At 45.4% G+C, this 14,385-nt stretch overlaps 1 protein-coding gene across 5 annotated transcripts in view; it reads left to right on the top strand.

The window, feature by feature from the left end:
* Scn8a (sodium voltage-gated channel alpha subunit 8) overlaps positions 1-14,385 on the top strand; it is a 174,536-nt gene that overhangs the window by 122,552 nt on the left and 37,599 nt on the right. For all 5 annotated transcript variants that reach the window (XM_032885132.1, XM_032885118.1, XM_032885138.1 and 2 more), the window contains exon 13: positions 10,494-10,626. In XM_032885132.1, the coding sequence (XP_032741023.1) occupies positions 10,494-10,626 (133 nt within the window). The remainder of the gene's footprint in view (positions 1-10,493; positions 10,627-14,385) is intronic.

The raw sequence follows: 14,385 nt of genomic DNA, 5'->3' as shown, positions 1-14,385 counted from the left end.
CAGTCCCTCCTTCATGGCCCTTCTCCTCCCCTCCCCATCCCATCCTTTTTAGTCCTATCCTTCAGTCCATCCATAACTATTCTATTTCTTCTTCCTGGGGTGAACCTTCCTAAGGTTCCTGGGGTACCTTATTCTTACTCTGTACCTAACTTCCAAAATTATATGGATTGTAGTCAGCTTATCAAAAACAGCTAATAGCTAATATCTACATATAAGCCAATACACACAACATTTGCCTTTTTGGATCTTGATTATCCCATTTAGAGTGATTTTTCCAGCTCCATCCATTTACTTTTGAATTTCATGATTTTATTTTTTTTTAACAACTGAGTAACATTCCAGTGGGTAGGTTTTCCATATTTTCTTTATCCTTTTATCCGCTAATAGGCATCTAGTCTGTTTCACTTTCTGGCTATTATGAATTGAGCAGCAATGGACATGGTTGGGCAAGTGTCTCTGTGGCAGGATGTAGAGTCATGGACTCAGGTACATGCCCGAGTGCTATAGCTGCTCATGAAGTACATCTAGGCCCAGCTTCCTGAGCAACCACCACTCTGCTTTCCATAGTAGCTGAATGTTTGCAGTCCTATGAGCACTGGATGGGTGTTCCTCTTACTCTACCTCCTCCCACAATCGATGGGTGCTCCTCTTACTCCATGTCCTCCCAGCATGAGCTGTCACTTGTGTTATTGATCTTGGCCATTCTGACTGGTATAAGATGCAATCTCAAAGTAGTCTTGATTTGCATCTTCTGGTGACTAAGGAAATTTGTATCTGTGTACCCCATTTTAATTGGGTTGTTTTCTTGATCTCCATTTTTTTTAGTTCTTTAGTTGGCTTAAAAAAAAATTTTCCCCATCTTTTGCCTGCTCCCTAGTCAGAATGATGGTGTCCTTTTGCAGTACAGAAGCTTTTCAGTTTCCTAAGGTCCCATTTATTAATTGTTCTTTGTGCCTGGGCTACCAGTGTTCTGTCCAGTATTCCCTTCTTTATCTTCTGTTAGGGTCGGTGTACCTGGCTGGCCTTATGTTGAAGTCCCTGATCTCCTATAGTTGTCTTACTGCTTTAGCTAAGATGTTAAGTGCTGTAGTTAACTAGATATGGAGAGAATGGACAGCCTTGTCTTGTTCTGAATTTGAGTGGAAATGCTTTGAATTTCTCCCCATTTAGGTTGATATTGGCCTTGGGCTTGCTGTTAATTGCCTTTATTGTGTCGAGGTTTCTCCCTTAGATCTCTAATATCTCCAGGACTTTTATCTTGAAGGGGTACTAGATATCATCAAAGGCCTTTTCTGCATCTCAGTTGATCATGTGGTTCTTATCTTTCAGTCTGTTGATATAGTGGGTTACATTTATAATTTATATATGTCGAACCACCACTGCATCCCTGGGTTGAAGTCTACTTGACCGTGGTGGGTGATCTTTTTGATGTATTCTTTTTTTTTTTTTCTTTTTTTCAGAGCTGGGGACCGAACCCAGGGCCTTGTGCTTGCTAGGCAAGTGCTCTACCACTGAGCTAAATCCCCAACTCCTTGATGTATTCTTATATTCAGTTTGCAAGTATTTTATTCAGAATTTTTGCATCTATATTCATAAGGGAAATTGATCTGTAATTCTCTTTCTTTGTCAGGCCCTTATGTGGTTTAGGTATCAGGTTAACTACGACCTTGTAAAAAGATTGGGCAACTTTCCTTTTGTTTCTATTTTGAGGTATAATTTGCAGAGTATTGGCATTCACTCTTTGAAAGTCTGGTAGAATTCTGCACTAAAGTCATCCAGCTCTAGGCCTGATTTGGTTGGGAGACTTCTGTTCCCTTAGGTGTTATAGGTGTGCTTAAATTGCTTGTCTGATCTTGACTTAACTTCGTTAAGTCATATATATCAAGAAAAGTAGCCATTTCTTCCACATTTTTTTAAAAATTTGGTGGAGTGTATAGGTTTTAAAGTGTATTCTTGTAATTCCCTGGATTTCTGGTGTCTGTCGTCATGTTTTGACTCTAATTTTGTTAATTTTGATCTCCTCCCTCCACCTTTTAGTTAATCCAGCTAAGAGTTCACCCATCATTGAGTTTTCCCAAAGAAACAATTCTTTGTTGCATTGATTTTCGTTTGTCTGTTTCTATTTATTGATTTCATCCCCGAGTTTATTTCTCACCATCTACTCCTCTGGGGATTTAGTTCTTCATTCTGTTCTAGAGTGTTAAGGTGTGTTGTTAAGTTACTAATATGAGGTCTTTCCAACTCTTTGATGCAGGCAACTCAGTGCTGTGAACTTGCCTCTTAGAACCACCTTTATTGCGCCTCACAGTTTGGGTATGTTGTGTGTTTTTGTTTTCATTCAATTCTAAAAAGGTTTTTAACTCTTTCCTTACTTTCTATCTTGACCCCACCCCCTTTTTTTTTTCCATCCAGTAGAGAGTTGTTTCGTTTCCATGAGTTTGTAAGCCTTCTCATTTCTGTTGTTGTTGATATCCAGCTTTAATCCATGGTGGTCAGGGAGGATGCAGGGAGTTGTTTAAATTTTCTTGTATTTGTTGAGATTTGCTTTATGTCCAAGTATGTGGATATCAGTCTTGAAGAATATCTATGAGGCTCAGAGAAGGAGGTGCATTCTTTTATGGTGAGGTAAAATGCCCTGTGAACATATGCCAGCCTGGTCCATTTGTGAGGTTGCTTAGTGTAGCGGGAAATATTAAAAAAAGGATGCACCACCCCACACTACCACCTGCTACTCACCACCCAACACTACCACCTGCTACTCACCACCCAACACTACCACCTGCTACTCAACCACCCACACTACCACCTGCTACTCACCACCCACACTACCACCTGCTACTCACCACCCAACACTACCACCTGCTACTCAACCACCCACACCACCACCCTGCTACTCACCCAACACACCCACCTCACCACCCCAACACACCACATGCTACCACCACCCCACCACACCACTCACCACCCCACACCACCACCCTTCTCCACCCCCACCACCACTCACCACCACCCACACCACCACCTGCCACCACCACCCACACCACCACACCCACCACCACCCACACCACCACCTGCCACTCACCACCCACACCACCACCTGCTACTCACCACCCACACTACCACCTGCTACTCACCACCCACACTACCACCTGCTACTCACCACCCACACTACCACCTGCTACTCACCACCCATACTACCACCTGCCACTCACCACCCACACTATCACTGGCTACTCACCACCCAACACTACCACCAGAGTGAGTCGCTGCCACGCCAGCCCCATACATCTGCCACTTGTCTTGCCCATCTCGCGGTTTGCCGCCACAAATCCCTATAACCCGATATAATCAAAACTCTAGAGGCTTATAATTTATCCATCAGATTTATATCAGTAAATTCTCACCCCCTAAAACATCCACACGATAAACTCAGAGCCAATTGATAAGACAAATTGTCTAGATAAGACAAATTGTCCTGTAATTATCCATCCCTTTTATGATATTCATAGCTACCTGTGGCTATTTAAAGCCACACAGATCTGGGTTGTCCTTCTCCCGCCATCTTCCTTCCTCTCCTCCTCCCTGTACTTTCTTTTCTCCTCCTCTCTTCCCCTCCTCAACCTGAAAATCCTGCTTACTCCTCGCCCAGTGATTGGTCCCCTGAAATCTCTATTCATTAGGGGAAGGTCCTTGTCACAGTCTAGCTTGAGTACTGCTTTTGGTTTTTGTCTAGGTGAACTGTTTATTGGTGTGATTGGGGTATTGAAATTTCCCACTATCAGTGTGTGACGTCGATATGGGATTCAAGCTGTATGGTGTCTTTGTTTCTTGGCTCTCGGGGTTGTTTTGTCTTTTAATGAACTTTGACACCCTGCATTTTGTGTATAAATGTTCAGAATTGCAACATCCTCTTGGCAGAATCTTCTTTTGAGTATATAGGATCCGCCCCTATCTCTTTGGATTAGTTTTGGTTTGAAGTTTATTTTGTCAGATATTAAAATGACTAAACTGGGGTTGGGGATTTAGCTCAGTGGTAGAGCGCTTCCCTAGCAAGCGCAAGGCCCTGGGTTCAGTCCCCAGCTCCAAAAAAAACAAGAAAAGAAAAGAAAATCTTTAAAAATGACTAAACTGGCATGTGTCTTGTGTCCTTTTTGTGGGAATATCTTTATTCTTCTTTTCACCCTGAAGTGATGTCTGTCCTTGATGTCTTGGATGTAGGAGAAGGATCCTGTTTCCCCATCCATTTTGTTATTCCCTGTCTTTTTACTGGAAATTGATACCATAGATGTCGAGAGTTACTAGTGAGCAGTGTTTTCTGTTCCTTGTGGCGTGAGGATCCTTTTTCCTCTACTCTTTCATGGCTGCTTGGAGATTATTTGTTCGTTGTGTTTTCTTGGCTGTGGTTAGCCTCTTTAGGTTGAAATTTTTCTTCTAGTGCCTTCAGGAGAGCTGGATTTGTACATAAATATTGCTTAAATTTAGTTTTATCATGGAATATCTGGTTTTCTCCATCTATGGTGACTGATAGTTTTGCTGGGTATAGTAGTCTGGGCTGGCATCTGTGCTCTCTTTTCCCAGACCCTTTTGGCTTTCAGAGCCTCCACCTAAAAGTCATGTGTAATTCCAGTAGATCTGCCTTTCTATGTTACTTTCTCTTTTTCCCTTGCAGTGTTTAATATTCTTTCTTTGTTCTGTATGTTTAATATTTTAATTGTTATGTGTCATGAGGACTTTCTTTTCTGGTCCAGTTCTTTGGTGTCCTGTATGCTTCTTGTACCTTTAGAGGCATCTTCTTCTTTAGGTTAGGGAAATTTTCTTCCATGAGTCTGTTGAAAATATTTTCTGTGCCTTTCACGCTGGATTTCTTCTCCTTCCTCTATTCTTATTATTTGTAGATTTGTCTTTCCATAGGGTCACAGACTTCTGTGCATTTTGTGTCTGGATTTTTTGTTTTTAATTTATTTAACTGAGACATCCACTTCTTCTATCTCGTCTCAACACCTAAGATTCTGTCTCTGCTGTTGAGCCTGGATGCTGAGGCTCCTCCTATTTGAGTTCCTACATTTTCTGTTTCCAGTTTTACAATAGTTTGTGCTCTCCTTAGTGATCCCATTTCCACGTTTGTGCTTTGAACTGCCCTCTTCATTGCATTCCACCGTTTTGTGTGTTTTCATAGATTTCGTTAATGGATTTATTCATTCATACCTCTCTCAGGCCCTTGAGCATATTCATAACAGCTAGTCTGAAGTCCCGGGCGTGTGCTTCTGCCATATTGCATCTCCTAGGCCTCCTGTAGTAGGATGCTGCACTCTAGAGAAGATATACTGTCCTGGCCGTTACTGACTTTCATGCTGGTATCTGGGGTGATTGTAATTCTAAGTGTTGGTTTGGTCTTGTCTTTGTGGTTTCTCTACCCTCTCTGAGGAAACTGTGGTGGATGTGGGTTTCCTTGTGGGGAGCACTTCTGAGTCCCTGCCTGGTGTGGCCAATGGGAGTCCCCAGGGCAGAGCTTGTTTCTAAGTATTGGGAGCTGATATGCAGGAATGGGGGTGGGCTAGAGGGCAGGGAGTGGAGTCTGAGAAAAGTAGCCTGGATGTGTCAGGAGGGTCTGTGAGCACACAGGGAATGGGAGAAGAAAGAGAAGATAGGCTCTGCTCGTGGTCTATTTGTTACAGGGCTGGGGATGAGAGAGTGGGTAATTAGAATTGGAGGACAGGAAGGAGAAAGTCACATGCCTGGTCTGCTAGGCTGGTTTCTAGGGAGAGAGAGGCTCCAGTGACAAGAGATGGGATGAGGAAGGGAAGGTTGTATGGGGAGGGTCTGCTTAGTTCCCTGGGAGTGGGGGCAGAGACAGAGAGGCCGCAGCAGGTAGTCAGCCACAAAGCTGCTAGTTAGTCTGGAGAACTGGAGAGAAGTGAAGAGTTCCCATGTGATTTCAAGGCTGGTGTGACCTGTGTGTGTGTGTGTGTGTGTGTGTGTGTGTGTGTGAGAGAGAGAGAGAGAGAGAGAGAGAGAGAGAGAGAAACAAAGAGACAGAGAGACAGAGAGACAGAGGTGGGGGGAGCTGATTCTCACTATATGGCCCTAACCATCCTGAAACTCTATGTAGACCAGTTTGGCCTTGAACTCACAGAGATCCTCCTGTCCCTACCCCATTCTGGGTGCTGTGATTTAAGGAGCACATCACCACCACACATGCCTGAAATTTTTCTTTTTTTATTAAATACCTTTGTGGGGAAATCCTGAGCTTATGCTAAATTGTCTAATGTGTTTATGAGAAATTACAAACTAGTTCTCTAAAATAGTTATCATTTTTTTATCCCAGCAAGTATATGAGAGACAGCTTTGCTAGTCTTTGATATATCTACTTTATATACTGACTTACGTTGCTGGCGATTGCACCCCAGACCTCCTCCATGCTAAAAGGGAGTGGGGGCTGCCACTGAACTACCCCAGCCCCTGCCTTTTAGTTTTAGTAGGGGTTGGCTTTATGATGCTGTCCTGGCTGGCCTAGAACTCTCCATGTAAACTAAGCAGGCCTTGGTCTCACAGACATTTGCCGGCCTCTGCTTCCCAATTGCTTTTCTTAAGTCCATGAGCTTATAATTATTCAGAGTTCATGAAAAATTGACTGTAGGGAGGAGGTCAACACAGCCTGAGAAGCAGATCCAGTCATGACTCTTTGTGTGAGGGAAGCACTGTTCTTCCCACAGCAGAGCCACAGCTGTCAGGTGCCTGTATGCAGGCATGGCCCTGAGAGGACCTGAAACACAAATCTTTCTCCAGGGGCCACTCAGGGCCACAGCTAACGTGTGCTCCAAAGCCCATGAGACTGGGGTGTACAGAGAGGCAGACACATGTGGGCTGTAGAAATGTATGTGCTTGGGTTGGGGATTTAGCTCAGTGCGCAAGGCCCTGGGTTCAGTCCCCAGCTCCGAAAAAAAAGAATGTGCTCTCTTATTTTAGCCTGATTTTTATTATTTTAATTATGTATATGTGTGTGGGTATATGCACATGAATGCAAGTACCCAGAGTTCTGAGGTGTCAGACAGACAGGCAGTTGTAAGCCACCTGAGCGGGTGCTGGGAATCGAACTCGGGTCCTCAGGAGGACCAGTGTGTGCTCTTAACCACTGAGCCATCTCTCCAATCTGTTATATGTCCTCATTAATGCGATGTTTAAGATCTTTGCATAATTGTTAACTGGCTGTTGTTTTCCGTTGAGTTGATAGTTTCTTGGTTGTTCTAGATATAGGCTTTTAAAAATGATTTATTTGTTTTATGTATGTGAGTACACTATCTCTCTCTTCACACACACCAGAAGAGGGCATCAGATCACTCTATAGATGGTTGTGAGCCACCATGTGGTTGCTGGGATTTGAACTCAGGACCTCTGGAAGAGCAGCCAGTGCTCTTAACCACTGAGCCATCTCTCCAGACCCCTAGGTTCTTTAGGACAAAATTACTTTTTAACATTAGTTCTTATTTTGTGATACTGCTTTCTGCATCTTGTTCAAGAACTCTTCCTCAGTGCTATGAAAATGTTTTTAACATGTCTCTTGATTCCATATCCACATCTCTGATCACCTCAAATCAACTTATATAAATAAGGACTTATAAGGACTAGGCTGGGTGTCTATCCTGTCTCTCAGCACCTCTTGCAAAAGCTCTCCTTTCCCGGCATGTTGGGACCTTGCTCACATGCGCTGTTTTATATACTCTGAGTCTATGTCTAGAGTCCGCGTCTCTACTTATGCCGATACATGCTAACCTTCTTCATTCTCACCTCATACGAAGTTCTGAAATGGGACAATACAAACAAATCCTTTAAACAGAATTCTACATGTATTTAAAGATGTGTATCAGAGTCCTTCGAAAGGTTATTTTAACCTAGTTTTTTTTTTTAATTCCCTTTTCTTTCCCCAGCCTTTATATGTCCTTATTAATTTCACAATCATCAGTTTCTTCCTGAAAGCCTTGGATTTCGATGGGCGTAACACTGGGCTGATGAGTCCGTTTGGAGACGGCGGCCATCTTAGTTCTAATGTCTGTGAACAGCGCATGCTCCTTTGTTTACTTAAGTCTTCCTAAGTGTCTCTCAGAAGAGCCACACAATTTATCATGAGAGCTTCTCGCCTTTGGATAGTTTTATTCCTTCCTATTTTTAAAGGTATTACCATAAGGTTGTAATTTGAGAGCTTTATTTTCGAAGTATTGTCAGGGTATAGTTAAGCTGTACATTGTATATACATTGTAGCCTCTTGCTTCTGTTAGGTTTGAAGGGGTTGGAGAAACTTCCATAGAGTTTCCACACAGGGGATAACACTTTCTGTGAGCAGCTGTCCCATTTGCCTGTTTGCCTCATCACACAGGCCTAGACTTCAGATTCAACACCACGTTAGACGTAGTGAGAGGCACCAGCCTTCCTTCTTTCCTGCAGCACAGGAAAAGGGTTTATAGGTGGACCAGGAAGGGTGATGTTGCTCTGCCAGGGTTGCCCTGTCAGGCTGATGTTACCCTGCTGTCTGCCCTGTCAGTCTGATGACAGGCTCACCTCGACTTCCTTGGTTAAACCCCGTTGCTGGCCCCTGTAACCTCTCTCTGGTTAACTCGCACGCTCTTGGCGTAAACGTAGAAGATAAGAATGAGTGGTCCTCCCTTAATAGGCTCGAAGCTTAACTTTTCTGTGGTTGTTTTTAACAACCCCAGTCCCACAGCTAGGATTGGGAATATGGAATACACAGGCTAAATCCAGTCCGCAGCAGAGGCGATCATCATTGACGGTCTGGTGACTGCACCCCAAACCCCGTTTTAGACTCCGCTTTTACTAATCTTGATTTTTTTTAAGGTGGATATAAGGTTGCTCCTAGTACAGTCTGAAGAAATTATTTCTTGCTATATACAGATGCAGAAAATAGACACCAAAGCAGTAATATGTGGAGCTTTCCCTTCCGTATTTATCATCTGGTCCTTTGGGGGTGAACATTCTGAACATCATCTGTCGTGTATTCCATAGATTGATAGAAGGGTCAGCTCAGTAAAAGTCTCAGATCTGTCCAATGCCAGGAGTAAGCGCCTAAGATAGACAGCCTTCGCACATTCACGTGTATATCACTTTTACGGTGTAGTAGATTTAGTGTGATTCATTAAATATTCTGTCGGGATGAAAATTATGGCATAAAATGGCCTCTTAGGAACAGTATCTTATCTGAGATAATAGTTAATAAGTCATTCTCACTTATACAGACGTTTTTATAGAACCACAATCAGGAATCCTCGTGGAGATCGGATATTTCACGTCTCCATTTCTTCTGCAGTCCTGCTACATAAGCAACACCCGGGCGAACCGAATGCCTAAGTCAGTAGGGCAGCGCAAGTAAAATCCTAGATGAGATTAATTTTGTCATCTGCTAGGAATTATCCTCTGTGCAGTCTCTCAAATCTAAGCACGGATAAGGGCAGGGAGTGTTTGAATAGCCCCTCAGAAGTGTTTTATTTCCAAAACAAGATTATTTTGTTGCTGATCCGACACGCTTGCCTCGCCTCAGACAAATATGTCTTTCCCTATGCTGGAAGTGGTGATTGTCTGCCCAAGCCACCATGGAAGGAGCAGAAAAGTGCACACAGGTGACATAATACAGGGACAGAATGGTTAGCCAAGAGACGGGTTTTAAGCCACCCATTTGGACAAGACAGAGAGGGATGGAGCTCCTCCAGACAGCGGCTGGGGAGGAGTTCAGCCTCCTAATTTTCAGGTAGAGGTGAAACTGAATTGTTTTGACAAACGAGCCAATTCCAGCCAAATGTTGTGGCTGCAAGACTAGGAGAGGAGAACACAGGGTCCTTTCCCATCTCGGTGGCCCTGGGGGCTGTGGCATTTCCTGCCTTAGGCTTAACCAGAGGAGGTCATTGGGTCCCAGCCAGATTCTTGGGTTCACTGAAGATCTGGCTACATTCAAATGACTTGTTCTCAGTCACAGAACTAAAGATCACCCATGGCCAACTTGTGAGTAGGATTATAGAGTCAAGAGTTGTTTGTTTGTTTAGCCTTATGGAGGAGGACCTAAATCCAGCCAGAAAGTGGCTGTTTAACTCTCAAGATGTCTGTGCTGCTGCCACAGGCAGCATCTGGCTGGGCTAGCTTGCCAGGGATAGGCATTACTATAGCCTGCAGGGCTCGTGGTTGGGTAAGACTTGTGGCAGCTCAAGCCAGACCGAATTCCAGCATGGAGAGGGGGTGGGCATGAAGCCCACCACTGGCCGAGGAGCTCTTAGCAACTGACTGATAGCTGCTTGGGAGAAGAAGGGGGGCACAAAGTCCGGCGGGGGGTGGGGGGTATGGAAGTGAGTGGATCTAGGAGAAATTAAGATTTTTTTTAAAGCAGTGCAGATGATGAGGCTTTTGCTCACACTCGACGGTCAATCCAGTGGGGCCCGAGCCCTGTGTAAACTGAATACCACTCACCCTATTTGCTTTATTTTCCCGCCCTCTAGGCAACGACTGAGGTGGAAATTAAGAAGAAAGGCCCTGGATCTCTTTTAGTTTCTATGGACCAACTCGCCTCCTACGGACGGAAGGACAGAATCAACAGCATAATGAGCGTGGTCACAAACACGCTAGTGGAAGGTGTGTGCCCTGTATGTCTTGCCTATCGGAGCAACTGAGCTGCGAGTGTGTAGTGTGTGTGTGTGTGTGTGTGTGTGTGTGTGCAAACAGTGAGAAGCAGCACTGGGCGTCAGAGCATCAGGTTGAGCGGCCTTCTTTCTGCTGCCTGAGCAGCCGCTGTTCACTCTGGGTTTTGAGTTCCCGTCGAGGTCAGCATCGGATAGAGGGTCTTCAAGCTTCGTGGCACGGGCTTTGAAGTTTCAGGCAGATCACTGCAGACTGTGAGAACTACAAGCCGAGGAGCACTGGCCTGAGAATGATGGCTAATTTTATTATGCACTTAGAGCCCAGGACAGAGTTTTTCAAGTGTGTGTGTGTGACAACTGAGATAGGAAATCAAGCTCCCTCAGATACATTTCATTATCAACAGGGACACCATCACAACAGAACGTTCTATCCAGCACAGCAATTACTGATTGCTCGTTGCAATGGCCTCACACAGGGTCCAGCCAGTGGGGAGGCTCAAGCCACACTGAAACTGGCTTTGCTGTGCTTGTAGCAGTGGGTGTTGCTGTGGAGTCACTTCCGGAGACTTCCATTGAAATGAGCATGGGGCACTTATACTTCGAAAGCTGTCTTTGTCTTCCTCCCTTCTGTTCTACACACTCTCTTCTTCCCACTAACCACACACACACACACACACACACACACACACACACACATACTCACACATATACACACAGGCACATACACATATACACTCACACACACACACATACTCACACATATACACACATGGACATATACACACATATACACTTACACACATACACACACACATACTCACACACATACACACATGCACATACACACACTACACACTCGCAGCTCAGAAGATAGCTGTAGTTGTAATTGTGTCTCCTAAGGAAGAAAGCCGTTCTAGCACTTCTCTGTTGGTTGGCCTGACTGCTCCCATAGCCTGTACCCATCCTACCACCACACTCTCCTGTCCTGTACCTTGTCTTGACTCCTTTAATTGACGCTGATGAGCTGGGACCTATAAGCAAGGGGCAGTGATGGCTGCAGCTGAGCAGTGTGCGCAGATTAAAGACGTTAACAAAGACGTTTTAACCACAGACCTGGTTCTCGTTGCTGCTTGCTACAGTGAGAGCATTCAATGAGTAAACACCCTGATTCCAAGACTTGCAGTTGGGAAGGTCATTTTAATCCAAAGATTTAAATTATTGCTTTCAAAGTAAAGAAGCGGACTCCTGTCTACCTAAAGATTTAGATATTGTAGTGGGAATCCTAGAACTCCATTCTTAAGAAGAAAAACCTCGCTGCCCCTCCTCACTGCATCCTGTTGAAAACTCACTCAGCAGTGTCCAGTAGACTCTGCCAAATCTGCAGCTAGCGGAGCCAGGAGCTCTGGGATGTCAGCGCTGGGTCGGATGTAGGTGGATGAGAGCAACCTCACTGTTCCTCAGAACAGGAGCACTGAGGAAGAGATCATGGAGAAGGGGGCGGGGCTTTAGTGCTGCCTTGCAACAGTTGTGATTCCCTAGGGAGGAATGGCCATGGCGGGTACTGCCCCTCAAACATCCATCCAGTCCGTGCTGGCGACTGGTACCATCTGTTCAGCCGAAAGTGCCAAGGCAGTGGACACTCTTCCCTGCCCAGCCGAAAAATGCTGCGAGTGTTTGAGTTGAGGGAAACTCTCGCCATAAACCTCTTGGTTCCTCAAAGTCACTGTCTTGGTGGGCGGAGGGGGCACCTTGAAAAGAGTCTCCAGGACTCCTGGGACTGCTTCCTGCCCTAACCCCTCAAAAAACTATGCAGAAGCAAGGCAAGAGAAAGTCCACAAACCTCCGAACACCTCAGTCCCTATCTCAGCCCATTCCCAAACACGACGCTTTGCCATGGAGGCCTGTGGGGCTGGAACGTAACAGCAGAAAGCCCGCAAAAATATCAGGTACAATGTGTATCCGCCGTGCTTGCCAATAAGGAAGCTGAGGCGGGAAGCTCCAAGGAGCCCATGAAGCAACATAATGGGACCCCGTCTCCAAGAAACTAACAAACCTCCATTAAGCAAAGGATCCATTTAGCCAAGGACTCACTGAGACGCGGACCACCGGAGACACGGAGATGCCCACCTTCTCCATCCCTCCTGCCCATCGTGCTCTTTGTGGCGCTGACCTTCCTGGGGGCTCTCCCCAGCTCAAGGATGTAGCTAGGGGTAGGAAACAGGTAACCTGCAGGGATCCTCTGGGTGGCCCCAAGGGTAGAGAACCCCTTTACTGTCTGCTAAGACGTTCAGCGTAAGATGTGGCAATCATGTCATCTCTCAGATGTGAACAGTCGGGGCTTCATCTTCCCCAGCAGAACCGCTAAGCAGCAGACATTTGGAGAAGGGAGGAGATAAAAACGGAACGGAACCGAATTTCCAAATATGCGCTGTAAGAATTTATGGAAATAAGAGAACCTTTTCGTTTTTCTTTTTCGGGGATGAAAACTAAATTTACCTTGGGAAAGGAGGGAGTTCTGCAGGAAAGAGGCTGAGGCAAATTCTCTTCACAGACTTCTTTTCCCACGCAGACTCCCACGTGGCTCTCACTGGGGCCCTTCAGTCTGAAAACCAAGGCAACCATTTTCTTAGCAACCAGGGAGCCAGTCAGATACCCAGCCCAGACCACCCCTCCCTAAAATAAAGCCATCGCCATGGGCCATAGACAGTGGGCTGGAGAAGGGGAAGCAGACTGGCTGGCATCCCATTGTTGGGGAAGCATTGGAGATTTTTGTTTATTTGATTAATGATGGGTTTTGTTTTTATAAATCAGGACTTATGCAGCCCTAGCTAGCCCGGTCATTTAGCCCAGGCTGGCTTCATATTTATACATTAGTCTCCTGTGTGCTAGGTTTACAGCTTTGGGAAGAATTTTATTTTTATTTTATTGGTGTCCCAGGGATTTAAGTCTTGTGGACCCACTTCCTGGTCCGAAGGATATCTTCCTGACAGATTTTAAGTTCGGCTTCTTGAAGAACATCTTCACTGGATGAGGAACTTGGAGTTTTGTAATTCCAACCGTTTCCTATAATTTGAGGAGAGTCTTGCCTTCTGAGGCTTGTTCCAGGGTTGGTGTGGCCACCAGCTCTCTGCCTTAGCTGTCTAATCGTTCTTTTTCATTTTGACTTCCTAAATAATCTGAGAGACCATTTAGTCAGTGTCCGTTCAGTGCTGAGAGTCCCACAGTTCCGGGCAGGCCTGAAGGAGGGCATCAGTGTCAGTGTGGCTCCGGGGAGGGAGCCTGGGAAGGAGGGCATGGACCAGGTTGCAAGCTCCTCCCCTCATTTCCTGGCTGACCTTTATGTGTGGGCCACATGAGGCTGCTGAAAAGCCAGATCCCTCTCTGAAGAGAGATGAGAATAAGACTAAGTAAAGGAAGGAAAAAAAAGGAAGTATGGAAGGGGGGGAGAGATGCCACGGGCAGAGAAGGAAGGACTGAGAATAGGAAAGGGAAGAGAGAGATGGAGGAAGGAAGAGAGAAAGGAGAGGGCGCCCCCTGTGAAGCTGACTCCGCTATGAGCTGCAGCCTCACTGAAGGTGGGACACTGGCCTGTGCTTTGAAAGCAGCAGACACATACTTGGCATCTGTCAATCCCTTTCCTGCTGATGAAGATGGCATTTCCGCCTGATACACTCTCCAGAACACCCACAATCCGCTAAGTCCTGAGGCACCTTGTTTAATTCTGTGTGTGTGTGTGTGTGTGTGTGTGTGTGTG

The sequence above is a fragment of the Rattus rattus genome, chromosome 1 (assembly GCF_011064425.1).
Source record: "Rattus rattus isolate New Zealand chromosome 1, Rrattus_CSIRO_v1, whole genome shotgun sequence".
Lineage (NCBI taxonomy): Eukaryota > Metazoa > Chordata > Mammalia > Rodentia > Muridae > Rattus > Rattus rattus.
The sequence above is the reverse complement of the archived record's forward strand: the minus strand, read 5'-3'. Positions and strand labels throughout refer to the sequence as shown.